The following is a 25,000-nucleotide window of genomic DNA, read 5'->3' on the forward strand; positions in this document are numbered from 1 at the left end:
TGTATGAAGTAATCTGATAACTATAAATACCTAAATACTGCGGTGCCACTGGTGAGTGATGCAGCGTGATGGAAGGATGAGGAGGAAACGAAGGTTCAGCGATGTCTGATCAGCTGATCTAGATTCTGGTGATCTGTGATCTGTGAGCTGAACTGAGTCCAGTATCACACAGAACGACCGATGGAACCGAACCATCCCAGTACAAACACGGGCATATCATAATAATTCTGTTAAATTCTATAGATTGAGATCACCACAGCTGTCTCTGAATTTAATAATTCTGCAGTTTTGGATGATTAAAACACGAACAGGAGATTCAACAAGGGTTCAATGGTCTGAGGAGCTCACTTCTTTATCACTTCACACCCAAGTCTTCAGACCTTTGTCTCCCTCTGCCGACACTGATTGATTTCTACTTTTAACTTATGTGCAGATTTTGATTTTGATGAGTTAAATACAGAGTTCTCCTTTAAGCTCTCTCTCCTCTCCCTGCAGACATCCTGCAGCTGGTGCTGAGTAAAGCAGAGGTTCCCCCTGAGCAGCAGCAGTGGAGCCCCCTTGTGGACCAGGAGGACCCAGAGCCCCCCCACATTAAAGAGGAACAGAAGGAACTAAGGATCAGTCAGGAGGGAGAGCAGCTTCAAGGACTGGAGGAGGCTGATATAATAAAGTTCACATTTACTCCTGTCGCTGTGAAGAGGGAAGAAGATGAAGAGACACCTCAGTCGTCACAGCTTCATCAGAGTCAGACTGAGAACAGAGCGAACGGTCGAGGACCAGAACCAGCCAGGAACTCAGGTCCTGATGGACATTTCCAACCAGGTCCTGAGGACAAGACTTCAAACTGCTTTGAGCCTGTGGCTGAAAACAGAGGTGGTGATTGGAAGAAGACCAGGGAATCTCCATCTTGTTTTAACACAAGAATTAACCAACTTCCCGTAAGTAATATGATATTTAAAATTGATTTAAAAAACAATTTCACTGCTCCGAGTGTTTGGCAATGACAGTGTTCTGTATGAACAACACAGTGGTGCCCTGTGTGAGGCTGTGTGCTGTTGGAAATGTAATTGTTCTGTTTGATGTATCAGAGCTGAGTCTGGTGTGTAGGGTTACGTATAAACATGTTGTGTTTTTGCTCCACTGGTGCCACAGCAGCTCATGAGACTTAAAGAGAGGAGACAGTGACACCAGGTGGACAGATGACACACATGATGCAGATTTGTCTACTCACCTGTTTGTGTGTGTTCATTTCTCCAGTGCAACACACTGCCGACCGTGAGGCTCCCTAAAGGCCTGGAGAAGATCCTGGCTAATGTCGGATATGTGTAAGTAAAACACACACACATGCAAACAATCGCACGATGACTCTTATTTTATCATGAAACATATGTTTCCTCTCATCTAACGTGTCTGATTGTGTGTCTGTAGGAATGGAGAGTTGCTTTACAATGTTCCAGCAGCTTCTCCTCTTGTCGCTGCTGCTACTCAAGCGAAACCCCTGATTCCACAGTAGGTCACCCTGACTGGAAGAGCAGAACAAACCGACTGTCGCCTTATAATTTATTTATTTATTTGTGGACCACCACCAGCAACCTTTAATTGTTCTTTTCTTACTTCACAGTTTTACACGGTGGTAATTCCTGCTCTCATTCTGTCTTTTTCTGTTTTTCCCATAGAAAGAGAAGGCGGGTAAACCCGCTGGACGACAGTAGGCCGTACATCAAGAAGCCGCCCAACGCTTTCATGCTTTTCAGGAAGGAAGAGAGGCTGAAAGTCGTGGCTGAGCTCAACAACGCTAACAGTGCAACTGTTAACACCATCATTGGACAGAAGGTACGTGTGTTAGAGAGTCTGTCACATAAACTTCACCACAGTTTGTAAAAGATTTACAAGGTTTCTGCCGTCATTCAGCGAATGGACAACACTATGAAAATGTTCCTCTATTGATAATTCTTGACAGTAATTTTTACCGACACCTGGAAATGATGTTTCCTCTGCGTTTGTCTGTGTTAGAAGAATTACTGTCTATTCTTTATTGACGTTTCATAAAAGAGTTTTCACCCCCGAACCCGGTCGACCTTCTGTGAGATGATTCAGACCAAAAGAAATATTGGAAAATTAATGAATTGAATTTAACCTTGTCGTTAAAATATTGTAGCTTGTGTTTTGTATGTTTCTATATATTGTGTAGTGTAGTAACCTAGTGTGGTGACGCTGAACCATCCGATCATAGCCATCATGATTTTTCACGGTTGTGTTTAACCTTTCCATGGTAACAGCGAGTTCCACCAATCAGAGACATTGCTACTACACCTGAGGATTGTGGGTAGTGTAGTGCTTCTCCTTGACATTGTGAATAAAACTTCAGCAGACGGATGTAAACTTCTCATTCACAGAGCTCCGACATCTCTCAGTTCCCAAAAGTTTATTGTATCATTTTATTATTTTCTCTTAAAACGCAGTTGATATCGTACAGACTTGCGGCCACATTAATGGAGGCTGAGACGTCTTACACAAGCAAATCAATGACAAACACGACCGCAAAAGTCAAACAGTAGAACTACACAACCTCAATAGAAGTGAGCGACAAAGAATGTTGAAAATGTTACGTGCTGAGCGGGTTTGGAGAATGTGGAGGTACTTTCCCGTGTCCTGCCTGTTTGAGAAGTAAGTGAAATGTTGTTTACTAGCTAACGTTAACTATGATTACTGTGTGACAAACAGACAATGTTGTTCATCATCTTTATAGGTTTTCATATTTATGTACTTTGACATCTAACGTTATAATGATATATGAAGCTAGCTGTGCAGTGATGTTAGCATTGATGCCAGGTCAGTTAGCTAACTTTAGTCAATCAGACGAACAGAACCTAAGTTGTACTGGTGTATGAAGACAAGTCGTTATTGGCACATAGTTGTCCCACTGTGTTTCTAACTCTTTAACCTGCATTGATTGATCAGTTGACAAATTAGTCTTTTAATCAATGAATCAACAGATGTTGATTTTAGTCCCGTGGAGCTGACATGAATATTATCCTGGCTCAGCCCAGTGAAGTTGGTCTCCAGCTCAACAGGAGGCGCTGCTGACAGACGGCTGCTTCTAGCCTGATATCAGCGAGATTTGTCAACTCGTTGTACGTGTTATACCTTCATGTCCAGTGAACGGCTCATTCAATTCATGTTTACATTCTGGGTGCTAGCCTAATGATACTTGACTGTTTTATTACAGATGATAATACATTGTCCATTTTGTGGATCCAACCTGAACTCAGCGACAACATTCTGCCGACGCTGTGGCAACAAAGTCAGATTCTTGTTTGATGCCAATGATGCTGCCACAGGTCAAGGTATTGTTTCAGAGATCACTGCCGATCCACATCTGTATATACTGGATGACAATAGAACTATATGATGATGCAGTGATCTATACATTATGTCTTCATGACATTTGATTGGACTCTGTCTAAAGCAGGAAGTACAGGAAAAGGTGCTCTGGCTTCATTTCAGAGTTCGAAAGAGGCAAAATCATGTTTCAAGAAAAAGACAGAAAGAAAGAAAAAAGAACCACCGAAGGAAAACCTTGTGAAGGTAATTTCTCTTTGCTGACGGCGACTCCCCTTTTTCCTGGTGGTCCTTTCTGTCTTATATATTTACTATTCTAATCAAACATCACGTTTCCCTGTAGATTTCAGTGGGTATGATGCAGATGACCAAGGGATGGCTGAGAGCTGTCAGAGGAATGGTTCTACCCGTCAGAGTGCGCCCAGGGGCGGATGCAGAGGAACTGTTGAAAGCTGCTAAACAAAAAATGAAGGACTTCAACACGAATGCACATGTCGGTCCCTATGTCCTGCTCTTTGCTGATGGTACAAAGATAATCAATGTACCAGGAACAGAAACAGCCTTCTCTCTGAAACTCTACAAGGAGACAGTGAAGAAGGCGTACCAACGCATCACAGTGTACCTTTGTACGGTTAAAGACTATTGTAAGAAATGTTTTAATTATTAACCAAACAAGCATCTTGAGTAAAACGATCAGTGTTGAAATTTATTCAAAATGTTCTCATCTTGTTTTTCGCAGCTGAGCATCTCAGCAACCCGAGAGATTCCGAGGAGACGGTGAGGAGAAGAAGTGCAGAACTCAAAGTGGTACAGTCTGATACAGTCTTGTTGTAACCTTCACAAATTTGGACCAGGATGCTCATCAGAGGCGCTGACACTGTTTTATTGTAGCTTCTCTCAAATCTTAAATACAGCAGTGATATATCTTGTTCTATTTGCAGGTATGTGAACCGACCTTGAACAGTACCAGTGAGGATGTTGGAGAATATTCAAGTCAAACCTCGAAGCAAGTCCAGAAAAATGTCCATATTCTGCGAATCATGTCCACAAAATCTAGTTTGAATGTTTCAACCAGAGAGAGAAAGAGAAGAGAGAACATGACGTATTAGTTCAAATAAGTAACAAATACGTTGAAGTGCTACGAGTACGATCACGTGTGTGTTTCAGGTGCAAACAACGTCTTTCCAAATGGCAAAGGAAAAAGTTGTTGTTCGTTCAGGTGGTGTCGGTCTTCATGTTGGTTCTTAACCTTCTTAATCTTCTGCTGGTGCAGGTCACCCCCTCACACAAGACTCGGCTGCAGGGTGTGTGCACGACCTTCAATGACCTTCATCACCTGTACAAGGTCAAGATTTCACTCAAGGCCCAAACAATCTAAGACGATTTTAGCCTCTGGTTGTTTAGTGAGATTTTGTTACTTAATTCTGATGCTGAACCAACAGATTTAAATGACTGCTGCTGCCATTGGCCTGTTTGTGTATTTCTTGTTAATATATTGACTCTATGTAGTTACTGCATAATCATCGTCCATCGCGATAATAAACTTTGGACCAAATTTTTCTGTATTAACATGACTCAACGTTTGTTCTCACCTGCATGTTTGAAGTGTTTGTCCTGTGGTGATGATGGTCGCAGATTTTTATTGTCAATGTTGTTCATCAAATGAAACCGAATTTTCTTTATTACTGTTCACATGTGGTTTCTATATATAGGTTTGAATGATTTATTGAACTGATACATCACATGTCGATTGTTTCAGAGTCTGTTAAACAACGACACAATCTTCAGACCCAAGTACACAACATTTCAAATTAAAAGCTCTGTAATTTAACTTGGTTTAAAGCATGGCAGCAACAAACCGAAGGTTGTGCTTTTACTTTGAAGACAAACAAACAAGAGATTATGGTGAAATATACATAATCGAATTCTTTTGACCCAGTTGTCGACCACTGCTGTAGTTTATCTGAGGACCTAGAAGAAGACGCACTGCCTCGCCTGTTAATTCATTTGTATTAATATTGAACGTATGACGTGTCCAGACTCAAATTAGCAGGTAATAATATACTCGCCTGTCGGAACCGTGTCTCGAACAAGAAGCAGCATCACAGCTCATGTGTGTTGACACCAAACAGATCGCACCTGAAACACTCAGCTGTGGTCTCTTGTCTCGTTTAGAGTTTTACTGTCATTTGGATTCTTGTACTTCATTTTAATAACGGCTCCTCTGGTGTAAGACGAAAACACTCGCCCCTAACCCTGTGAACCCCTAACCCTTTTATACCTACCAAGTAGTGTATTATAGACTTATAGGAGCTGAGCTTGAAATTGCAAAATAAAAAAGTAAAATCACGTCTGGTGTTTCTCTCTCAAACACAACTCGGCTCAGCCGTGTTCTCCAAAGAACCTCCACGTTCTCCAAAGAACCTCCACGTTCTCCAAACCGCTGCACACCGCTGTGTTTTCCGTTAAAGTGCTTGTGTGAGACGTCTCGGCCACGTACACATTTCATGGTTACAATATTGTGGCTGATCATCAAAATCTCTGTTGAGAAAACTAATAAATATTTTTGTGCGATCAAGGATTTTATTTGATCTCTAACATCGAGAGGATCATTGAGGCTCCAGAGGAACAAAATCAGACGTTTGATTTGATACAAATAAAAATCAGGATCTGGTGAATTAAAATTTCCATGAGGGATGAACTCTGAGTGATGTTGTCGTGCTGGTGTTTGTGCACTGCTCAGCCTGTAGTGACGTGTAGTTGTGTGTTTGTGCGCTGACAGTGTGTTGTTGTGTGTCCTCAGTGGAAGGCGCTGTCAAGAGATATGCAGGCCAAATACTACGAAGAAGCTGAGAAGGAGAAGCAGATCCACAGTCAGTGCTTCCCCAACTGGTCGTCAAGTGACAACTACGTATGTTCACTACGCACACACTCAACTTACACTTGTTCACAACATCACACTAAATGATGCAACACACAGGTTTTCTTCAGCTGATGTTTTTGTGTAGGGCAAAAAGAGGAGGAGGATCAGGAAGAAGGGTCCTAACCTGACTGAGGGTACATCACTGCTCCATGCACCATGACACGTCCACGGGACACGTCCACGGGTCACTTTGGATCTTCAGCTCTCCACTGACTCTTTTTATTTGAAGGTTTCACCTCCTCTTCTCTCGCCCCTCTATCATTGAGGTGAAATTGAATTGAATTCCAACAAGATGAGTTTTGGAGGGATTTTAAGGTTTCACTGGATAAAACATGAGGAATCAGTTATTAAGATTGTTTCTATCGGATCCATGATTTGTGTGAACCAAGTTTGACAGTCAAAGGTTGTGAATATATTTAATACAGAAGTGAAGAACCTGCTCTGTTCCACTGAGTCAAACCTCTGAGCTTCACCTGGACTAAATATCATCAGAGAACATCCTCCAGGGACGTGGATGTTATGAAGCTAATGTCCCTCTGTTATAGTCATAGTTGTACTTCGCTCTGCTAACCTCACTGTGGCGCTAGAGCTGAGTCGAGCTTCACGTTTAACATCTGTATAAATATTTCAGCCTGGATCAAAGACTCGAGCAGACGGACGTAGTCCAAATATTCAGGATTTATTTCTTTCAGTCTGAGACAGAGACGCTGTGCAGAGGACAAATAACATGTTTCCAGTCAGACATGTTTATGTTAGCTTCACAGGCCCCTCCCCCAACCACCTCGGGCTCCTCCCCCCAACGCTCCTCAGTCTACGTGATTTCACCGATTTTTTTCTACAGTATTATCTCGTTCAAATACGCCGGTGAAAAGGTTTTAAGAAAACTGCTTTGTGTAAGAAATTCTTTGCTATGATAATTAAATTATTTTTCCCAAACTGCCTGTTTGCCTTCATTCAGGTTCCAGACTTTCATGTGTTAGATTATTTTGGTCGATAGAAGTTCATCAGTACCTGAAACATTCTGAGAAGCTTGAATGAAATTATAAGAAAAGATGTTCTGTTGTTTCAGTGTTGAAGTAAAAACAATAAAAAGTCATGAGAAGGATAAAACATCATCTCAGATGAAATCAGTTTCTCATCTATAAAACTGCTGTTTCAAAGGTGAAGGGACGTGAGGGTCGTCCTTGAAAAACGTCTTTTTACCTGAATGTTTCTGTCCATTAATCTTAAAGTCTCTTGTGGAGCAGCTGCAGAAGAAGTTAGTATTTGATTCAAAGAATTATTGCTGGTGGTGAAGCCTGAATAATCCAGTGGGATTATATGAACCGTTACAAACAAGATTTTATATTTTGGACGTCATGAGCCCAAATGTTTCCATGATTATCTAATGTGTCATCAACCAGATGCTCTTCTCCATTCTTTGTAAAGAAGAGATTATTTTTCTTCCCTAAAATGCATCTATTGTTCCAATGTGCGGTAAAGTTATGTTTCTGTATGAGTTTCCAGTAACTTGTGGATGAAAAGCAGAAAATGTCACAGGAAGTTTGGAAATGTCAAAGTCACATTTTAATAAAAGTTCTGTGTATATATTTGACCCGTTCTTCAGATCTCATTTCTCCTTCACTCCAGAAACTGTTTAGACTATTTTACCAAGTTCGTCTGAAAACATCTGTTGTGTCCGATCCTGGTCAGATTAGGTTCATACTGGCAAAGTACAGTTCTCTTGTCAAGCAGTGCATGATGGGATATATCGCTCTGTCATACAATGCTTATCACAATGCATTATGGGATACAATGAGTCCACTACATAGGAAGTAATAATTCTCACTGAACATTCAGACATGGAGAACTCAGTGGCTGTGAGTGATTTCAATTCTTTAGATTGAGTTGTTTCATGAAGAACTTCATTTTTCTTGTTTTATCTGAGTTATTAAACTTCAAAGTTGGAAACTGAGTTCATAAGAATCTGATCTTTTAGGGCGATAATATCTTCACTGCTGAAACATGAACAATTTGTTTTCATGCCGAATATAAATCCATGTCCTCAGACTGGTCGACGTCTAAACGTGTTTAAACACACGTGTGTTTTTTCACCAGTAACTTCTTGTTGAATCCTTTGCCACAGACGTCGCACTTGTAAAGTTTTTCACCCGTGTGAATGGTCATGTGCTCGGTCAGATGAACGTTTTGTTTAAAGCTTTTGCCGCAGACCGAGCAGCTGAACGGTTTCTCTCCTGTGTGGATCCTCATGTGCGTCTTCAGATTTCCTTTCAGGCTGAATAGTTTCCCACACTCGCTGCAGCTGAACGCCTCCTTGGCTGAAACCTTTTTCTCAGTTTGGTTCTGTCGAGTCTGCGAGGACGCACCGACACACTTGTGTGTTTTGAGTTGTGTGTACCATGTGAATCTTTTGTTGCAGACGTTGCAGCTGAAGCGTTTCTCCTCAGTGTGGACGGACATGTGCAGCGTCATACGTCTTTTGTGAGCAAATCTTTTGTCACAAAAAGGGCAGCTGAACGGTTTCTCTCCGGTGTGAATCCTCTCGTGCAGCTGCAGAGTTCCTTTCTGGCTGAAACTTTTGCCACAGAAGGAGCAGCTGAACGGTTTCTCTCTGGTATGAATCCTCATGTGTGCCAAAATGTTCCCGTTGCAGCTAAAACGTTTCTGACAAACCGAACAGCTGAACGGTTTCTCTCCCGTGTGTGTTCTCATGTGGCTCATCAGATGATCCTTACGACAGAATGTTCTGCCGCACGCGGAGCAGCTGAACGGCTCCTTGTCAGCGTTACACCTTGTGTCACGCTCAGAGATGTTGTCGTTTCTCTGGCCATTTAAATCTGAGTCCGGTTCCCTGATTTCCTTCGAGCCATCGTCACTGGTGCCGACGTCGGTTCTGTCGTCAGTCACCGGAGGTTTGAGTCTGTCTGTGTCGAAGCTGTGGGTCGGTTGTGATCCTGTGTGAGCGCTGCTGACGACCAAGTCCCGAGCGCCACGGCTGTTTTTCTTCTTTCCTGTATGGATCCTCATGTGTCTGCTCACGTCTCCACTGTACCTGAAGCTTTTCTTACAGACAGAGCAGCTGAAAGGTTTCTCTCCCGTGTGAAGCCTCATGTGACTGATCGAGTTTCCTTTCTGAGAAAATCTTTTGCCACAGAAGGGGCAGCTGAACGGTTTCTCTCCAGTGTGAATTCTCATGTGTGCATTCAAATGTGGTTTACGGCCGAATCTCTGTCCACACTTACAGCAGCTGAACGATCTCTCCACAGTGTTACAGTTCAAATGAATCACTTTATTTTTCAAACCAGACTGAGGTTCCCTGGTCTCCATCCAATCACCTTCACTGTCTTCAGTCTCAGAGGAGTCTTCAGTCTCAGGACCTGGTTGTAAATGTCCATCAGGACCTGAGTTCCTGGCTGGTTCTGGTCCTCCACAGTTCGCTCTGTTCTCCTCAGTCTGACTCTGATGAAGCTGTGATGACTGAGGTGTCTCTTCATCTTCTTCACTCTTCACAGCGACAGGAGTAAATGAGAACTTGATATCAGACTCCTCCAGCTGCTCTCCCTCCTGATTGGTCCCCGGTTCCTCCTGTTCCTCTTTAATGTGGGGGGGCTCTGGGTCCTCCTGGTCCACAAGGGGGCTCCACTGCTGCTGCTCGTCCTCACCAACGATCACTTGTCTGACGTCTGAAGGTAAAGAAGCTGAAACACAGAACGACACAGATGTTCGTCAACTGTGGCATCTTGAGTGTCAGTTAAACATGACAGTGTTGAAATAAAGATGGACGTCATTATGGCTCCTAAAGGTCAAGCCAAAATGTGTCTATCGCCCCCTGGTGGCAGTATAGGTCATAAACCTCCTCCATGTTAGCAGATGGGACGTGAACCAAACAACGAAATCAAAGTAGACGTTAAATAAATGTTTGTCAAAGATGTTTCTGTCATTTCAGGTCGTTCTCATCTCTCTGATGTTTGTTCAACTGTTTGTGATCAGTTTGGTTTGAATCTATTTGATGATATACAAACAGGCTGAGACTGACTCCTGATTGGTCGAGTGTGTGTGTGGGCGGGGCCTCGATCCCACGCCTCCACTCTATCACTACTGCACAGACTCAGACTGTAAATGACGTCATCACCAAAAGATGGCAGCGTTTGTATCTGAGATATTTTTGCTTCTTTTCTGGAGGAAGAGACGAGTCGTCGTCTTTATTTACAGTCTATAGTTAAAAGTCATTACTGTTGCTATGGTAATGCCTGTCGTCCACACTTCGACCTCTAATAGTAAGACGATGGTAAACAATGACGCAGACACTTACGTCCTCTTCCTGTTCTCGTCATATTAGTCACATGACTCTACGACCAGCGGTGAATGCAAAGTGTGGCTAACACTTCGTTCAGATCTGGTTTCGACATCCGACATCTGGTCTGGAACATGTGGCCAGTTGGTTTAAACTCTTTTTAATTTAAACTTGTTTTAATAAAACTGGTTTAAATAAACTGCAAAGTTCAAAGTGTTTTATTTGTCATATATACAGTCCTGTACAATGAAATTCTTACTTTGCCTTCTGCTACAAATACTGTGCTTTAAGAGTTATAAAAAGTATTAATATATAGTAAAACATAAAATAAAAAATATATATACAGTATATCAACATAAGACAATATAAATGTGTGCAATGAAACATCTGTGCATAGACAGTAGGACATGGTCTTGTTGAGATTGTGCAAGAACCATCTCAACAAGAGATGGTGCAGGGGGGGGGCAGAGTGAAGGACCGTTGTGTCGAGGTATAGTCCAGGTAGGTGTGCGGGGGGGGCGATGAGTTCTCCTCTCCTTTCTCACGTCCACCATCATCTCCTTGGTCTTGTGTTGAGGGTGAGATGGTTCCCTTCACACCAAGTCACCAGACGTCACCTCACGTCTAGAAGCTGTTTCCACGCCGCCGGTGTCGAGCATGGGGCTGAGAACACATCCCTGGGGGGTGCCGGTGGCCGGCCAGTGAGGAGGGTGTGAGGTCGAGTCCCAGGTGCAGCAGCTTGTGAGTGAGTTTGTGGGGACGAGTGTTTTAAAGCCCAGCTGAAGCCACTGGAGAGCTTCCTGTTTGTTCTCAGTCCCGGGTTCTACTGCCAGGGTCCAACACGTCTGCCACGGGGCGCCATGATCTTTAAATAAAACTGGTTTTAATGAAACTGGTTTAAATAAAACTGGTTTTAATGAAACTGGTTTAAATAAAACTGGTTTTAATGAAACTGGTTTAGTGATGATAATAATAATTTAATAATAACTGTAATAACACTTCTCTCTTCTCTCCAGTTTATTCTTCCTCGGACTGAAAACATCAGCTGTTTAGCTAACATTAGCTTAGCATTATTAGCATTAGCCCTGGATGTTTCCGGATGTAGAAACAGAACAAACCTTCCCGAAGCTTCGTCTCCACCTTGAAATCGTCGTCCATTAGCTTCCGGTGTCGCTTCGTCGATCATCAAAGGAAACAATCGACGCGTTTTCTCGTTATTTTGATCAGTTCACGGTAAAACTGCGCATCGTTAAAGCAGCGAAAATATTAACCATCACTTCCGGGTCCGCGTTTCAAAATAAAATCCTCTTTGACGACGTCTTAGAATTCAATGGAGTGTTTATTTATAGTCTTAATATTAAACCTGCTGTGGGGAATTACATATATTATTATGATTGTTGACAATAATCATCACAACTAACATGAAGCAGCAGATAAGTGTTTAATAAAGGAAGGGAATAGTTTGACTTTAGATTTAATTCAGTTAAAGATGTAAGATTTTCATAATGTGACCACAGAAGCTGCAGGTCTAACCGTTCAGTGAGTTATCAATGATTAATAATTAATCAATGAACATTTAAAACATGCCGCACATTTTATTTAATCAAGGTTAATCAATTAGGGTTGAGGACGGGACTGTATCACCATGACGACGACCCCTCGATGATGCTGTTCCATCGGCTCACATCTTTCTGAACTTTCGTTCTGTCTGGATTCGTTTTTGTGAATCTTTTCTGAAAACGTTCAGGTTCCAGTTCAGCCTCTTTCACCTCATCTTCATAAAACCACTTCAACAACAAACCAGAATCCTCTTGACTCTGGAACCAGTCCAACCCATCGGCTGAAGTCAGGAAGGGTCCGGAGGGAGAGACGAGGAAAACAAGACACGAGCAGGTTCGTTCTCTGATGAAGATGATGAAGATGAGTTCCTGCTAAGCTAAATTAGCTTGTTGTTGTTAATCCAGGCTCCATGAGATAAACATGAGAGCTCCTCCTCCTCTTCAGGTTGGACAGTTTACACTGTGTAATACTTGTACTTCAGTATTTCCACTTTATGCTACTTATACTTCTGATACAGAGAGAATTATTCTATTTTATTCTCCAATACATTTATTTGACAGCTTTAGTTCCTTTAAAATGAAGATTTTAAACAAAAGATAATATAACAAGCTGTTAAAACATGTTGTGAAAGACTAAACCAATGTTCTGAACATTTTTCAGAAGTTTAGTTTTTTAAATGTTTGATTTGTTAAAAGCTTTTTCCTCCAAAGTTCTCAACTGTTTAAATGATCCAGTAACTCATCACAAATCAAATAGAGAAACTCTCACAATATTTCATCCTTTTATATGTATATAAAACTGTGTATAAAGTATTTTACTGTAGCTTCACCTGCTGCTTTCCCATCTGCTTCAGTATAAAGGATCTAATGATGTCATAGAGCATAGTACAATAATATAATAATCTGTCAAACGAGTACTTTCACTTTAAAACTTGAACTACAGTGAACTCTCCTGTACCTGACAGCGTCAGCTGAAGTTACATTTAAATATTTTAGCCCAGAAACTTCAGCAAAATGAGACAAAAATCTTTTCACATTAAATGTGCCCCTGAAAAACTTGATCATGTGACCAGTAAACTGGTCATGTGCTGTAAACAGAAAGTAGATTGTCCAGAGTATTATATACTTAAAGTCTTCAAAGTAAAAGTACACAGTGCAGACAGTAAATGATGAATGTGTAAGCAGCATTTTACTGATTTATCTGGTTTCAAAATACAAACAATTTTTAATGACGATAATAATTTGAATATTTACAATGATGAATATTTACAAATTTTCACATTTAACCTGGAACCATCTTTTGTATTAAATATACACAGTATATATATCTATATATATATAGATATATATATAGTAGTATTTCAGTGACAGATCCACTGTTTCCTCTCAGTCTTCAAACAGAAAGATAAAAGTCTCTGTTGTTTGAACAGGTTAATAAAGTTATTGAGGAACTGGATGTTTCCTGTTTCCTGTTGATGATCAGAGCGTCTCTGGCCTTTTACTGCGTCTTATCTCCGCTCAGATAAAAACATCCTGTCTCTGAGGCTCGTAATCTGCTCCTGTCTGACAGGCGCAGGAATTAAAGGTCCCCCACATCAGACGCAGCTCGTCTCTCATTGGACGATCTCTCTGAGCTCAGCTGGGCGTTGGCCTTTGAAACACCTCAGAGAGAAATAAAATCATCTCACCTTGTTTTACTTTGAAAAGACAACAAACAGGTGCTGCTCCCAGACCAGTGACGATGCCACCGGCTGGTTGGAGTCATGCAGCTGAAGGTGACTAAGATCAGAGGCTTTGGTGATGAAAGAAACGCTCTCAGCCAATCACATCGCTGATCTGAAACAGTTGACCCAATCGCAGCCAGACTCGTGTTCCTGTCGTGAAAGACTGTGAGCTGTGATTGGTCAGAGCGGCATGTGATCTTATTGTCGTCTGAACACGACATCAGACAGATTCAACACAAAAATACAAATAGATCAGACCATTCGTGTGCAGCGCCCTCTTGAGGCTCAGACTGTAAACCAACACGTCTCGTGACCTGTCCGTCACGTTGCCCGGATCACATGAAGGGAATTGAACCTTTGACGCTGCTGCTGCTGTATATACAGAGTGAAATCTGATGTTTATACGTCTCTGTGAAAATATATTTTAATATTTACTGAGTGTCGCTACAGGAAACTTCTCCTGATCATCTTTATATACAGTCACTGATCATCTTTATATACAGTCACTGATCATCTTTATATACAGTCACTGATCCTCTTTATATACAGTCACTGATCATCTTTATATACAGTCACTGATCCTCTTTATATACAGTCACTGATCCTCTTTATATACAGTCACTGATCATCTTTATATACAGTCACTGATCCTCTTTATATACAGTCACTGATCATCTTTATATACAGTCACTGATCATCTTTATATACAGTCACTGATCATCTTTATATACAGTCACTGATCATCTTTATATACAGTCACTGATCATCTTTATATACAGTCACTGATCATCTTTATATACAGTCACTGATCATCTTTATATACAGTCACTGATGCTCTTTATATACAGTCACTGATGGTCTTTATATGGGGTACAATAAACAATTGTTGATCATGTTTATATGTATGTATATTATATGTTTATATAGAGACGACTCAGTGGAGATGAGCAGCTTTATGAAGAAACTTTATTTAATAAAAATACATGAATCTGAGACACAGAACCAGACTGAGACATGCAGGGTGTCTTTCTATCTCTGTGAGGACCAGGGACAGGACGTGTGTCAGTAGCAGCGCAGGAAGAAGGTGTTACAGGCGGTTCCTCTCAGGCAGTCGCACAGTCGACCGATTCGAGGTCCATGTTTCATCGCACATCGTTCACCAACGTCGCACTGAGAGAGAGACGGAGTTTCAGGTTACAGTTCTAAATACTGTATATATATATATATATAGTATGTATGAACGATGACGCAGACGTTCTCTTCCTGATTGGTTCTCATCAGTCACATGACTCGACGACCAGCGGTGAACACAAAGCTAACACTTCCACCTCGTCATCGCTCAGAGGAAAGAAATCCCTGCTCCTCTGTTACTAAGCAACCAACTGCAGAGGAGACATCTACTTCCTGTTTACTTCCTATCTCTCTCTCTCTCTCTGTCTCTGTCTCTCTCTGTCTCTGTCTCTGTCTCTCTGTCTCTCTGTCTCTCTTTCTCTTTGTCTCTCTGTCTCTCTCTGTCTCTCTCTCTCTGTCTCTGTCTCTGTCTCTGTCTCTCTCTGTGTCTGTCTCTGTCTCTCTCTGTTCTGTCTCTGTCTGTCTCTCTCTGTTCTCTGTCTGTCTCTCTTTGTCTGTCTCTGTCTCTCTGTCTCTGTCTCTCTCTCTCTGTCTGCTCTCTCTCTCTGTCTGTCTCTGTCTCTGTCTCTCTCTTTGTCTGTCTCTGTCTCTGTCTCTCTCTGTCCCTCTCTCTCTCTCTCTCTTTGTCTGTCTCTGTCTCTCTGTCTCTGTCTCTGTCTCTCTCTGTCTCTCTGTCTCTGTCTTTGTCTCTGTCTCTGTCTGACGGATCCACCCTTGACCAAAGCTTCACCTCAGTCAGCTGATCACTCGTTATTAACATGCAACAGTATGATTGACAGCTGTCACTCATGTTCTCACTCGAGGGATGACGCTGGCTTTCTTCTCCACAGAGAGTCCGACCCTGGATTCTGCCTCGTCCAGGAAACCCTGTAGAGCCTCCGCCTGGACACACACACACACACACACACACACACACACACACACACACACACACACACACACACACACACACACACACACACACACACACACACACACACATTAATGGCCTCGTCCATAACCCTCGAACCTACTGAGCTTTGTAAATTGCTATAAATAAAATGAATTGTTATTATTAAACACACACACACACTTTAATTAATAAAGAAACGTCATCATCAATTAAAGCTTCTTTAACTTAAAGTTTTAACCTTTTTTTTAAACTTCATTAGTTTAGAAAGAACAATTTAAATTAATCTTAATTAACTCAATCTTAATTTTAAATGATGATGTCACCACTTTAATTAGTTCATTACTTTAATCACCTGAAATATTTCCATTCTCTTACTTTATTTAACTTTGATTAGTTAACAACAGATCGTTTAATACCTTTTCATATTATATATATATTCTTACTATCTGCATGAAAACAGAATAATGTCTCAAAACCTTTATTATACTTTTAGTGCTTCTACATTCATTTCATAAAAAATTATATTTGACAGTTTTAAGATGTGAAATGTTTTTATTATGACTTTAATTAGATAGGGTTAGTCACCACTTTAATTACTCATCATTTTAATATTAGATTTAAATCTCATAATATAAACAATATTTTAAATCTTTATTAGTTTTCATTGACAAACATTAAACATAATGAAATCTTATATTTTGTTATAGTTTAATCAGTTTGGTCAGATGAACTTTAATTCAACATCTTAACACTTGAATCAAAGTGTAAAAACTCACCAGCTCTCTGGTCGTGAGTCCGAGTGTCGGCTCGGCCGCTGCAGACGGCAGCTGGCCGTCAGGCGACCTTTGACCCTGACACAGTGACGTCAGCAGGGACAGACAGACGGACAGGTAGACCAGCACTCGCACACCCTCCATCGCCACAGAGATTTTTACAAAACCTAAAACGTGTGAGCACAGAAAGTTATTATTTCATTTAACATGAAATCAGAAGTTCTGACGACGGGAACTCACAGAGAAATTAGATTATTAAAGATCCTGCTTCTTCTTCGGTGGTGTCTATTTCAGCTCCTTATCTTTTCTTCTTTGGTGGTTTGTCGTCCGTCTCCTCACTTGGACTCTGAGCGTCTCCTCCTCCTCCTCCTGTTTTTATACGTCTCCTCCTCCTCTGTCACGTCTCTTCTCGCTCGCTCACATTATTCATGTATTCAGTTCGTCACACGAACGCGTGCGGACGTCTGTGATTGATGATGCGTCCGAGTCGTTAATATTAAACAGGATGTCGTTGTTCGTAGGTCGAAGGTCAGAGCCTGAGAGGTTACTTTAAATCATGGAGTGGAATCTTCACACTGGATCTCTGTGTCTCTTTGTCGTTAGTTTGTGTCTCTTTGTCGTTAGTTTGTGTCTCTTTGTCTTTAGTTTGTGTCTCTTTGTCGTTAGTTTGTGTCTCTTTGTCGTTAGTTTGTGTCTCTTTGTCGTTATGTTGTGTCTCTTTGTCGTTAGTTTGTGTCTCTTTGTCATTTTGTTGTGTCTCTTTGTCGTAAGTCTGTGTATCTTTGTCGTTAGTTTGTGTCTCTTTGTCGTTTGGTTGTGTCTCTTTGTCGTTTTGTTGTGTCTCTTTGTCGTTAGTTTGTGTCTCTTTGTCGTTAGTTTGTGTCTCTTTGTCGTTATGTTGTGTCTCTTTGTCGTTAGTTTGTGTCTCTTTGTCTTTAGTTTGTGTCTCTTTGTCTTTAGTTTGTGTCTCTTTGTCTGTTAGTTTGTGTCTCTTTGTCGTTAGTTTGTGTCTCTTTGTCGTTAGTTTGTGTCTCTTTGTCTTTAGTTTGTGTCTCTTTGTCATTTTGTTGTGTCTCTTTGTCTTTAGTTTGTGTCTCTTTGTCGTTATGTTGTGTCTCTTTGTCGTTAGTTTGTGTCTCTTTGTCATTTTGTTGTGTCTCTTTGTCGTAAGTCTGTGTCTCTTTGTCGTTAGTTTGTGTCTCTTTGTCATTTGGTTGTGTCTCTTTGTCATTTTGTTGTGTCTCTTTGTCATTTGGTTGTGTCTCTTTGTCTTTAGTTTGTGTCTCTTTGTCATTTTGTTGTGTCTCTTTGTCATTTTGTTGTGTCTCTTTGTCTTTAGTTTGTGTCTCTTTGTCGTTAGTTTGTGTCTCTTTGTCGTTAGTTTGTGTCTCTTTGTCTTTAGTTTGTGTCTCTTTGTCGTTAGTTTGTGTCTCTTTGTCATTTGGTTGTGTCTCTTTGTCTTTAGTTTGTGTCTCTTTGTCATTTGGTTGTGTCTCTTTGTCTTTAGTTTGTGTCTCTTTGTCATTTTGTTGTGTCTCTTTGTCATTTTGTTGTGTCTCTTTGTCTTTAGTTTGTGTCTCTTTGTCGTAAGTCTGTGTATCTTTGTCTTTAGTTTGTGTCTCTTTGTCTTTAGTCTGTGTCTCTTTGTCGTTATGTTGTGTCTCTTTGTCGTTATGTTGTGTCTCTTTGTCGTTATGTTGTGTCTCTTTGTCATTTTGTTGTGTCTCTTTGTCTTTAGTTTGTGTCTCTTTGTCGTTATGTTGTGTCTCTTTGTCGTAAGTCTGTGTCTCTTTGTCGTTAGTTTGTGTCTCTTTGTCTTTAGTTTGTGTCTCTTTGTCGTTTTGTTGTGTCTCTTTGTCGTTATGTTGTGTCTCTTTGTCATTTTGTTGTGTCTCTTTGTCTTTAGTTTGTGTCTCTTTGTCGTTATGTTGTGTCTCTTTGTCGTTATGTTGTGTCTCTTTGTCGTAAGTCTGTGTCTCTTTGTCTTTAGTTTGTGTCTCTTTGTCTTTAGTCTGTGTCTCTTTGTCGTTATGTTGTGTCTCTTTGTCGTTATGTTGTGTCTCTTTGTCGTTATGTTGTGTCTCTTTGTCATTTTGTTGTGTCTTTGTCTTTAGTTTGTGTCTCTTTGTCATTTTGTGTCTCTTTGTCTTTAGTTTGTGTCTCTTTGTCGTTAGTTTGTGTCTCTTTGTCTTTAGTTTGTGTCTCTTTGTCGTTATGTTGTGTCTCTTTGTCGTTATGTTGTGTCTCTTTGTCGTTTTGTTGTGTCTCTTTGTCGTTAGTTTGTGTCTCTTTGTTTATAGTTGTGTCTCTTTGTCATTTTGTTGTGTCTCTTTGTCTTTAGTTTGTGTCTCTTTGTCGTTATGTTGTGTCTCTTTGTCGTTATGTTGTGTCTCTTTGTCGTTATGTTGTGTCTCTTTGTCGTAAGTCTGTGTCTCTTTGTCATTTTGTTGTGTCTCTTTGTCGTTATGTTGTGTGTCTTTGTTGTGAGGATGTAAAATGATTTCCGATAAACGGAGACACTTTGTCTTGAAAGTCACAGAAACCGATTCATTAACAGCTTCCTGTTTGGAGGTCAGAGGTCAGAGGATTGTGTGTCTCATTTGAATGTTGTGTGTCGATAAATCTCCCATCATGCTCGTCACCTGGAGGCAGCAGCTGATGACGCAGGAGGACAGTTTTGCCCTTTTCTTTGTCTGACGGACGTTGTGGGGACCTTTCATCTCCTCATTAACGGCAAAATGTCAAACTGCCGCGTCGCTGACCAATGAAAAGCTCGTATCTGTAAACGAGCTGAACTCAGATCAGATGAAGTGTCGTGTTTCATCGAGAAGCGTCAAAGTTCTTTTTAAATATCAACCAACTTCTCTTTATCAGTTTGTTTCCTGCAGATCTGTTTTTACAGCGAGTGAATAAACATCTGAAGATCAATGTTCGTCACAGACGCTGTTTATTCAGAGAAGAAGAAGAAGACGACAGGAGACGACGTCACGACCTTCACAAGAAGAATGAGCTCAAAGTTAGAAAAGATCAACACAAAACGTCCAATGATATGTCTGCTCAGCTGTGACATCACTGACAGGGGGCGTGGTCACACAATCTAAAATATTCACACATGAATTTATTATTACTGACGTTGTGGGGACCTGAACTTGTTACAGAGTATGTGTGTGTGTGTGTGTGTGTGTGTGTGTGTGTGTGTGTGTGTGTGTGTGTGTGTGTGTGTGTGACTGTGTGTGTGTGAGCGTGTGTGTGTGTGTGTATTTGTTATCAGCTCACAGCAGAGTTTCACTGAAGGTCACAGACGAAGACGAAACACACAGAGGATCCATCAAACACCTTTCATCCTGCAGGTGTGTGTGTGTGTGTGTGTGTGTGTGTGTGTGTGTGTGTGTGTGTGTGTGTGTGTGTGCGTGTGTCGTGTGCTGTGTGTGTGTGTGTGTGTGTGTGTGTGTGTGTGTGTGTGTGTGTGTGTGTGTGTGTGTGTGTGCTCTTGTACAGATGTCTTTGTGAGGAACATATATATACATATATATATATGTATATATATATATATGTATGTATATATATATATATGTTATACATTAGTAACAATCTAATTCTATGATTAATAACAGTTTATCGCTCACAGGTCATTTTCTTTCTACAGAATAATTTCTTTAACTAGATTACTTGTATTTTTACTCCATTATTAAGGTACTTTTACGTCAGTAAAACGAGTAAACGTCTGTCATTTGGACTTTAGTTATTTTGTATCATTATTAATGTGAAGTTTATTTTGAATGAGACACATGAGCTGAATAACAATGTGTGTTAATGGAAGCTTTCATATGAAAACCGTTCTCTTCTCTTTTCCTGTAAAACTAAAACATTTTCAACAAATAGAACAAAAAGTCGTTTTCAGTCCTGATGATAAAAAGTAAAGGGAGAACAAAGTGTTGAGTTTGTTGTCGTGCAGATTCGTCCTGGACTGAAATAACCGTGGAGCCCGAGGCGCCACCCCCCCGCTGTGCCACCGTGACACTGACGGACTCGATCCTCATTAACAGACACATCGCATCACAATCAAACCACAAATAAACTGTAACATGTGACACCTCCGGGCTCCTGTAGATTTAGGATATATTTAAAGTCCCAACTTTTTTATTCTGACAGAAACTCAGATTTTCACTGTATTAAATAAAAATCTGATTTGATGTAGAATCGATCAAATAAAACTTCACCTCCACACGTCTTGTTAGTTAAGAAAAGAGAAACAAGAAAACAGGAACATGCAGCTGTGGCTGAGGGGGTAGAGCTGGTCCTCCAACCAGAGGTTGGTGGTTCAACCCCCAGCCCAAGTGTCCCTGGGCAAGATGCTGAGCCCCTCAGAGATGATGAACGCACGTATTGTACTTGTAAGTTGCTTAGGATAAAAGCGTCAGCTAAATGACATGTAATGTGATTATGTCGTGGTCACGTAATATATATTTTTTCCAAATGTCACCAGGGGGCGCCGTAACTTAAACATTGACACAATCCCAGATGTTTTACCGGCTGTTCTTCCTGCATTCAGCAGCTGGAACTGTTTCTTTTATTCTGGATGTTTGTTCTGCTCTGATTTTTATTATTCAACAGTTTGATCCTCACTGTGAAATATGAAGTTCTGCTGTCATTCAGACTGTCCATGTCTGTGATTGGTCATATGCAGTAAACTCCGCCCCTTTCATGTGCATTTAGGAAAACCTAAATACTAAATGTTAAATTTAAATATGAAGTTTATATATAAAATGTGAATATAAATGTTAAATCTAAAAGCTAAACGTTAAATCTAACCCGAAATGTTAGATACATGCTGCACAACATCAGGAGGATAAGTCCCCTTCTCAGGTTCTGGTCCAGGTTCTGGTCCAGACTCTGGTCATCAGCTGTCTCTGGTCAGGTTCTGGTCCAGGCTCTGGTCCAGGCTCTGGTCCAGACTCTGGTCATCTCACACCTATAGACTACTGCCCCTCCCTCCTGGCAGGTCTACCTGCTGCTGCCATCCGACCTCTGCAGCTCATCCAGACTCTAGTACTGTGTGTGTGTGTGTGTGTGTGTGTGTGTGTGTGTGTGTGTGTGTGTGTGTGTGTGTGTGTGTGTGTGTGTGTGTGTGTGTGTGTGTGTGTGTGTGTGTGTGTGTGTGTGTGTGTGTGTGTGTGTGTGTGTGTGTGTGTGTGTGGAGCAATAAACCCTTGATTGAATCATCAAGGTTTATATATTTTATTGAAAAAACAAAACAATCAATAAACAATAAAACAGTTCTGGATAGAAAATCGTTCAATCTTTTTTTAACTTTCTATCTTTCAATAACATTTCTCTTATTTACTGTCAAATTTTTAAACTTTCCCCAAAACCTATTTTTCTGGATTTGTTCTGTGTGCAACTTTGAACAAACAGTGATGTGATGATCACAGGAACCAACAGATGAACTGGGAAGTGCTGCTGGTTTCCAACGTGCTGCTGGTTTCCAACGTGCTGCTGGTTTCCAACGTGCTGCTGGTTTCCAACGTGCTGCTGGTTTCCAACGTGCTGCTGGTTTCCAACGTGCTGCTGGTTTCCAACGTGCTGCTGGTTTCCAACGTGCTGCTGGTTTCCAACGTTTCAGGCTGCTGGTTTCACTGCTGCTTCAACACATTTAGTCGATGCTTCGTCTCCTCGTCACGTTTATTAGATATTTATCCTCAGAAAATCTAAACATGGAGGCTCATTCATATTATGTACGAATATTAATACTTAAATCTGTTCTGCCTCAAATAAAAAAGTGATAAGCTGTGAAAACGTGATGAAGTTTTCATATTTATCAGAAACGTTCTGAAGGGAGGTGCTGATAAAGGTCTGTGATTGGCTGAGCTCCACCAGGTCCCACGGGTGCCAGAGGTGACCCCTCCCACCTCAGATCCGGTTGGACCAGTGCAGGATCGAACGCACCCGACGGCGACGACTGAAAAACCAGAAGAAACAAACACACGTTCAGAATCTCATCAACAAAACGTCAAAAGAAACGGGGGTTATACCTTCCGGTGTTCCAACATTATTATTGGCCAGCTACTGCCAGACCAATGAGCTCCATGATACACCCAAGTGGTTGCAATTGGAATTATTATTATTATCCAATGAATCTAGTTGAGGACAATTTTGTTCTGCAAAATTCACTTAAGATTTTGAAAAAGATTAAAATGGTGCTTCAAGCTCCTGAAGTTCCGTAACATTCTCCTTTTTGTTTGAATCATAATTTAATTCCCTCTCAATCTGATCAGGCTTTTATTTACTGGACGGATAAAGGACCTCGAGCTCACTTTGTCTGTTACTTACAAGTTAGACATTTTGCTAAAAATTATATAAAAACTTTGAAAACCCACTTCATAAACTGTATTCATAAATACAGTTTATGAATTATTTAAATATGAATTAACCAAAGTGTCTCTCCCAGATTCCTCATTTTAACAACCTCCGACATCACTGGTTATCAAGTGTGTGTGTGTGTGTGTGTGACCTGCTGAGTGTGTCTCTCATAGTGTGTTTCTCATAGTGTGTGTGTGTGTGTGTGTGTGTGTGTGTGACCTGCGGAGTGTGTCTCTCATAGTGTGTGTGTGTGTGTGTGTGTGTGTGTGTGTGTGTGTGACCTGCTGAGTGTGTCTCTCATAGTGTGTGTGTGTGTGTGTGTGACCTGCTGAGTGTGTCTCTCATAGTGTGTGTGTGTGTGTGTGTGTGTGTGTGTGTGTGACCTGCTGAGTGTGTCTCTCATAGTGTGTGTGTGTGTGTGTGTGTGTGTGTGTGTGTGTGTGTGTGTGTGTGTGTGTGTGTGTGTGTGTGTGTGTGTGTGACCTGCTGTGTGTGTCTCTCATAGTGTGTGTGTGTGTGTGTGTGTGTGTGTGTGACCTGCTGAGTGTGTCTCTCATAGTGTGTGTGTGTGTGTGTGTGTGTGTGTGTGTGTGTGTGTGTGTGTGTGTGTGTGTGTGTGTGTGTTGACCTGCTGAGTGTGTCTCTCATAGTGTGTGTGTGTGTGTGTGTGTGTGTGTGTGTGTGTGTGTGTGTGTGACCTGCTGAGTGTGTCTCTCATAGTGTGTGTGTGTGTGTGTGTGTGTGTGTGTGTGTGTGACCTGCTGAGTGTGTCTCTCATAGTGTGTGTGTGTGTGTGTGTGTGTGTGTGTGTGTGTGTGACCTGCTGAGTGTGTCTCTCATAGTGTGTGTTGTAGCTGCTGCAGATTCACACTGATCATGATCATCAGGGTCCAGACGAGTGTCCTGATTGCCTGCAGACACACACACATCATCAGATAAACACACACACACACACACAATAATAATGGTTAAGAGTTCATGTCACATTTTCTAGAGGTTTGAATTAAAAGACAAAGGTCTCTTAGCTTTATGTGGATTTGATTTTGTGATTTTGAGTTGTTCTGTGAGACTGAGGCTCTTCTTCCTCTTCTTCCTCTTCTTCCTCTTCTTAAGGCTGGACTGCTCCACTGCGCTGTCTGAGGGGTTTGGTGGCAGCTCGTCAGGGAATCGAACGTGTGTTCTTCAGACTGATGGACAACATGGACCAGGCTGTGTTGGACAGGTCCTGTGTCACTGGGGAGAGCTGCTCTCTGCTTTTAAACTTTTAGTGGAACACATAACTCTAGTGTTTGTGTGTAGATGTGTGAAAGTATTTAACATTCATTCTTTCACATTGATTTAAATAACTAAGATTTTGGGGACAATGTGTCATGAATAAAGTTATTTGAAAGTCAAAGTGTTCTTCTTGTTTCAGACGTTGTGAGTTCACCAGGAGAAACGTCTGATGAGAAGGTTTGCTCTCTAAACCAGTAGCTGTCACTGATTCGTCCAGATATTTGTTTCTATATTAAATCCAGGAGCCGTGTTGATGAGCCTCGTAGAGTTCGCTCCGACGGACGATCAAACCCCGATCAGGTTTCACTGAATTCTAACTGACCTTTTACTCTGGTCTCATTTCAGTGAATCGGAGTTCGAAGAGGTTTAAGTTTGGTTTAACTCTTTAACTGTTTAATTGGAAAACATTGAGTTTAATTTGACCTTAAATAGAATATCTCAGTGTAAGATAATTTATTTATCTTTATAAATAAACCCGTGGTTACTTACTAGAGAAACAGGAAGTGATGTGCTGTTACGAACGTCGACGCTCTCTGTGCTTCCTGTGGTGGTTGTCGTGGTTACGGTCTCCTCCTCCAGGTCGATGAACGGTTCACTGAACTTCTCCAGGTCCTCACTGCTGCCGTTGCCTGAGAACACGTCGAGAGAAACACCTGAGGAACCTGGAAACATTACATCACCTGAATCCAGAGCTTTCTTTTTATTTGACAATGATTCTTTTTGAAAA

General features: G+C 41.2%; 4 protein-coding genes across 7 annotated transcripts in view; 1 reads left to right on the plus strand and 3 right to left on the minus strand.

Annotated features, from left to right (window-relative positions):
- LOC118124472 overlaps positions 1-4,897 on the plus strand; it is an 8,810-nt gene extending 3,913 nt beyond the window's left edge. Inside the window, exons 2-10 of the mRNA XM_035182320.2 lie at positions 496-938; positions 1,258-1,325; positions 1,429-1,509; positions 1,677-1,833; positions 3,230-3,347; positions 3,470-3,588; positions 3,686-3,986; positions 4,082-4,149; positions 4,284-4,897. Of these exons, the coding sequence (XP_035038211.1) occupies positions 496-938; positions 1,258-1,325; positions 1,429-1,509; positions 1,677-1,833; positions 3,230-3,347; positions 3,470-3,588; positions 3,686-3,986; positions 4,082-4,149; positions 4,284-4,451 (1,523 nt within the window). The 3' untranslated portion in view covers positions 4,452-4,897. The remainder of the gene's footprint in view (positions 1-495; positions 939-1,257; positions 1,326-1,428; positions 1,510-1,676; positions 1,834-3,229; positions 3,348-3,469; positions 3,589-3,685; positions 3,987-4,081; positions 4,150-4,283) is intronic.
- Positions 4,898-7,813: 2,916 nt separating this feature from the next.
- LOC118124468 (gastrula zinc finger protein XlCGF57.1) lies at positions 7,814-11,856 on the minus strand. 2 transcript variants are annotated; one of them, XM_035182314.2, is made up of 3 exons: positions 11,678-11,856; positions 11,038-11,424; positions 7,814-9,963 (listed from the first exon to the last, which is right to left on the minus strand). In XM_035182314.2, the coding sequence occupies exons 2-3, from the start codon at positions 11,114-11,116 to the stop codon at positions 8,336-8,338; spliced, it is 1,707 nt and encodes a 568-aa protein (XP_035038205.1). In that variant the 5' UTR covers positions 11,117-11,424; positions 11,678-11,856; the 3' UTR covers positions 7,814-8,335. The 2 variants fall into 2 exon arrangements, with proteins under 2 accessions (XP_035038205.1, XP_035038206.1); XM_035182315.2 differs by lacking the exon at positions 11,038-11,424.
- Positions 11,857-14,791: 2,935 nt separating this feature from the next.
- Positions 14,792-17,027, minus strand: cart4 (cocaine- and amphetamine-regulated transcript 4). Its single transcript, XM_035182365.2, has 4 exons — positions 16,879-17,027; positions 16,642-16,805; positions 15,772-15,855; positions 14,792-15,012 (listed from the first exon to the last, which is right to left on the minus strand). The coding sequence occupies exons 2-4, from the start codon at positions 16,780-16,782 to the stop codon at positions 14,905-14,907; spliced, it is 333 nt and encodes a 110-aa protein (XP_035038256.1). The 5' UTR covers positions 16,783-16,805; positions 16,879-17,027; the 3' UTR covers positions 14,792-14,904.
- A 5,253-nt stretch (positions 17,028-22,280) lies between these two features.
- The window catches only part of si:ch211-191i18.2 (uncharacterized protein LOC564095 homolog), a 4,985-nt gene continuing 2,265 nt past the window's right edge, over positions 22,281-25,000 (minus strand). Inside the window, exons 3-5 of one of the 3 annotated variants that reach the window (XM_035182360.2) lie at positions 24,763-24,935; positions 23,819-23,909; positions 22,462-22,597 (exon numbers count right to left, since the gene is read on the minus strand). In XM_035182360.2, coding sequence (XP_035038251.2) covers positions 23,835-23,909; positions 24,763-24,935 — 248 coding nt within the window. In that variant the 3' untranslated portion in view covers positions 22,462-22,597; positions 23,819-23,834. Of the gene's footprint in view, positions 22,598-23,818; positions 23,910-24,762; positions 24,936-25,000 lie in introns of all 3 variants that reach the window. The other 2 variants (XM_035182358.2, XM_035182359.2) reach the window with 2 other exon arrangements.

This window comes from Hippoglossus stenolepis, chromosome 17 (genome assembly GCF_022539355.2).
Source record: "Hippoglossus stenolepis isolate QCI-W04-F060 chromosome 17, HSTE1.2, whole genome shotgun sequence".
NCBI lineage: Eukaryota > Metazoa > Chordata > Actinopteri > Pleuronectiformes > Pleuronectidae > Hippoglossus > Hippoglossus stenolepis.

What these genes read in the sequence shown, in the direction of transcription:
- LOC118124468 (XM_035182314.2), bottom strand. Translation starts at nt 11,116, where the DNA reads ATGATGGTGGACGTGAGAAAGGAGAGGAGAACTCATCGCCCCCCCCGC. An exon ending in GACTATACCTCGACACAACG is followed by an intron (nt 9,964 to 11,037) that starts GTCCTTCACTCT and finishes TCTGTGTTTCAG; the next exon opens with CTTCTTTACCTTCAGACGTC.
- cart4 (XM_035182365.2), bottom strand. Translation starts at nt 16,782, where the DNA reads ATGGAGGGTGTGCGAGTGCTGGTCTACCTGTCCGTCTGTCTGTCCCTG. An exon ending in GACTCACGACCAGAGAGCTG is followed by an intron (nt 15,856 to 16,641) that starts GTGAGTTTTTAC and finishes GTGTGTGTCCAG; the next exon opens with GCGGAGGCTCTACAGGGTTT. An exon ending in AAGCCAGCGTCATCCCTCGA is followed by an intron (nt 15,013 to 15,771) that starts GTGAGAACATGA and finishes TCTCTCTCTCAG; the next exon opens with TGCGACGTTGGTGAACGATG.